The 4,128-nt window shown below is 41.2% G+C and overlaps 1 protein-coding gene across 1 annotated transcript in view; it reads left to right on the forward strand.

Moving 5' to 3' along the window:
• The first annotated feature begins 1,360 nt into the window (after positions 1-1,360).
• Positions 1,361-4,128, forward strand: part of LOC103396878 (serine/threonine-protein kinase TAO3-like) — a 22,728-nt gene continuing 19,960 nt past the window's right edge. The window contains exon 1 of the mRNA XM_025052853.1: positions 1,361-1,598. Coding sequence (XP_024908621.1) covers positions 1,392-1,598 — 207 coding nt within the window. The 5' untranslated portion in view covers positions 1,361-1,391. The remainder of the gene's footprint in view (positions 1,599-4,128) is intronic.

Below are 4,128 nucleotides of genomic sequence, written 5' to 3' on the forward strand. Positions count from 1 at the left end.
GAGTCCGCCGGTGAAATACCACTACTCTTGTAGTTTTTTCACTTACCCGGTGAGGCGGGGAGGCTATCCCGGGCGGACTCAGGCTTCTGGCGTCCCGGTACCGCCACTGTTTAACCACAGTTCAGCGGCTTAATTCTCTTGAATCTCACTGGACGCTTCACCTTTTCCCTCCGTTCCCTTGAATATGATCACAGAGGCCCGAGTCTGGTGTGAAAGGGTTCGTCACATGATGTGACTTGGCTCTTTGTGGCAGCACACAGGGCGGGGGCGAAACAAGTGACAAGGCTTGGGGGGCTTTTCTTCTATTACAGTAGGGTTATTGATTCAGCACAGATTAAAAAGACGAGTGTGGCCTCCACTCCAGCTTTGTCTCTCAGAACGTTTTTTTTCCCCTCCTCATCTACTCACTCGGACTTTACCTCCCATTATTTCCATTTATTTAACTCTCTCCTAGTCACTCTCCATCTGCTGTTTCTCCCTCTGCAATCTCCCCCCTCCTCCCCTCATCTCTCTCGCCGTCTCTCTCGCCCCCCTCCTCCTCGACTTTTCACTCCTTCTCAATGAGGTATTCATGTGACCCACCTGCTGCATGGTGTTAGCCCGACTGAAGGGCCGCTTTGTGCTCTTGTTGGCCTGCGCAGTCCACGGGCCTTATTCGCTGCGTGCCCAGGGCGCAAACCAAGAGCGAGAGAAGGTGGGAGGTGTCGTGAGGGGAGGAAGGGGGCAAGGTCCTTGTCCAGTAGTCTCAGGGTGGTACCGGAGCTCAGACAGGGTTCTGTCAGGCGTAGGCTGTACAAGGTCCCTGGATGCTGGTGCACTTGGCAAAAATAGCCATCATGTTTGGCTTGAGGAGTTCAGGCGGCAGCTACGAGAAGATGAGGAGCGACTACTTAGACACGGAGAACCCTTTCTGTGCACAGGTTTGAAAATATATATATATGTAAATATCAATAATATTTGCCATCAAAACAACTACTGTTATGATTTGAATGAGTTGTTTGTCGACTTGACCTGAACACATATCCACAGGTGATGATGTGCGATGGTCGGAATAATGAAGTCCTGACATCTTCATCCTAAAGGGTTTCACAACTTTTCAAATTTAACCACTGTTCATTTTTTTAACAAATGTTTTAAATGTTTTTGCAAGAGATCAAATTTTTCACCATCTGACAACATGACGCGCAAAATTTGGATTTTACCAAAAAAATTCCAAAAAATGTTTTTTCTAAAAATGTTTTCAAAATATTTTTATTTGATGAGAAACGTCTTCAGTATTTGTCTTGAATTCCATATTTAATTATTATATTTTTTATAATTAAATATTCTAATTCAGCTACTTTTGTGTTTCCTCCAAAGGTAACCAAGCAGATCCACGAGCATGAGCGAGCATGAGTGAGCTGCGGGAGCAGATGTCCGGCTACAAACGGATGCGGCGGCAGCACCAGAAGCAGCTGATCGCTCTGGAAAACAAGCTGAAAGCCGAGATGGACGAGCACCAGCTGAAGGTCCAGAAAGAGGTGGAGACGCATGCCAACAACGCCTACATCGAGCTGGAGAAGCTGGCCAAGCGCCACATTGTGCAAAGCGAAAAGGAGGTGGGTTTTTTTTTTTTTGGTCTTGTGAAGGCGGCTAGGTTCCAGGACAGGAGAGAAAATCGTGACTGGTTGCATAATAAGAACCCAAAGCTAAACAAAGGTAACGCAGGGATGATCACATTGGTCGACGTGAATCAGTAAAGTTTACGTAATGTACGATCCAAAGTACAATATAAACCTATAAAAAGTGAAGTGAGGTGAAGTCAGACCTAATCCACTGCTGCCACCCATTCCAAACAAAGATAAAGCCCACGGTCAGAAGTGGGTCAGAGAATGTTTTGGTCTGAAAAACAAACTGCATATCTCTGCTGATTAGCATGTAGCGTGCTGCAGCAAGCAGCTGAAGTGTAAACACACTGTCACATGGTCTGTGTGACCAACTGTCAACCAACTGTCATTCAGTCTGTAAACAGGCAGCGTTTGGACCAAACTAAAACTCCGGTAACATATTTTACTAGTTTTCAAAACTCAAAAAGTTAATGTTTACCAGCTATATATAAACTAATAAGTTAATCAATACTGTACATTATCTCATATTTTGGAAATTTGATTGACAATTTGACAGAGGTGGACTTGAGTTGCACGACTTGGACTCGAGTCATCAATTTGATGACTTTAGACTCGACTTGACAAAATAAGACTTGCAACTACACTTGGACTTTGACATCAGTGACTCGTGGCTTCACTCGGACTTGAGCCCTTTGACTCGACAAGACTTGATACATTCTCCAAAACCCAAAGATTATAAAGTAAGTTATTAAAGAGCGCTCTGTAGCTCTCATTGTGTGTGTGTGTGTGTGTGTGTGTGTGTGTGTGTGTTGTCGGCAAAACATCCAATCAAATTAGACCCACGTTGTTTTTGACGCGATAGCACCGAGTCAATCAAATTGCGGCACAACCATGAGGAAGAGCTGTCAAACAACGCGCAGGTGAGAGAAAATGAAACCAAAGACCAAGAAGAAGTGTTGTTCGGATTTAAAAACTCCGAGGTGGTCAACAAAAAAAGAGTGGCAGTATGCAAAACGTGCGGGTCGAAGATTTCAGACGGAGACGCTACAACTTCCAACTTCGTCCGACATTTAAAGCTGCACAAAGAACGGTAAGTTTTGAATTAAAGCTATCGTTTATTAGCTTAGTAGCTTTGTTTTGCTGCGTAGTTAAACCAATGAGGCTGTAAAATCACTGTTATCGTTACATTGCAAACACGGCAATCTGTCGTCTCCACTGGGAGTTCCCTCCCCTATTCATACATTTGTTAGTGTTTTTTTTTAATGTAGGATTGTATGGGTTACATAACATTTGTCATTGTATCACACTCAGTAGACGGCAGTCAGCGTATTTTAGCCCTTTACATTTTATTGTGCTGCTGGTTTTATCTTGCAGGAAGTACGTGTGCTTCAGAGAGTGAATTTAATTTTCAAGCAATATAACTTCAGTTTGGGCTGTGTTTCAACTGTAACGTAGACACACACACACACACATTACAATTCTTAACACAAAGTTAAAATTGATATTAATAATATTATAATAATATAATATAATAATATGAGCAATACAGTAGTTTCATTTTAATGAATATGTGGTTATAAGGGATATTCTGACATCCATTTAATATGTTTACAGCTTTGAAGAGTACCAGATGGCCGAAAGGATCCCAAATGAACCACAGCAGCCCTCAATTTCACAATTCCTGGATCATGGAAAACAAGAGTTTTCGGCACTTTCTGACAGTACTTGACAGCAAGTACAGCCCAGTGTGTCGCAGAACACTGACATCAAAAACAAAGAACCTCGCTGAAGAGAGATTCTCAAAACTATTGAAAAAATGTATTTATTAAAAAATTTGTTTTTTCAACTGTTTATTCCTTAAAGGAGTGGTTTATTTATTATTGCAATTAGGAAGTGCAATGTCACCAATATCTTTCTGCAATTTCAATTGCACTTGTTTTGATAAATAAATACAGATTTACAAAGCATACATGATCTGTTATATTATATTATTATCTGAATATATTATTATTTTGTTTAAAAGGACTTGAAACAGAAACGGCAGGACTTGGGACTTGACTTGACACTTTTCAGTCTTGACTTGGACTCGACTCGGACTTTGCCTGTCTTGACTTGAGACTTGACTTGGACTTGTGCAAAGATTTGAGACTTACTTGTGACATGCAAAGCAATGACTTGCTCCCACCTCTGTAATTTGATACACATACTGATAAAAATATATCAGTATTTTAAAAGAATTAATCTATAAGAAAAAGAAACGTCCTGCAAAGGTTTTACTGTAATTACTTTAAAAAATGTATGTATATATGTGTATTCAAATATACACTATATTACCAAAAGTATTCGCTCACCTGCCTTGACTCATACTATGAACTGAAGTGCCATCCCATTCCTAACCCAGAGTTCAATATGATGTTGGTCCACCTTTTGCAGCTATTACAGCTTCAACTCTTCTGGGAAGACTGTCCACAAGGTTGAGGAGAGTGTTTATAGGAATTTTTGACCATTCTTCCAAAAGCGC

The sequence above is a fragment of the Cynoglossus semilaevis genome, chromosome W (assembly GCF_000523025.1).
Source record: "Cynoglossus semilaevis isolate Cse_v1.0 chromosome W, Cse_v1.0, whole genome shotgun sequence".
In the NCBI taxonomy this organism is placed as follows: Eukaryota; Metazoa; Chordata; class Actinopteri; order Pleuronectiformes; family Cynoglossidae; genus Cynoglossus; species Cynoglossus semilaevis.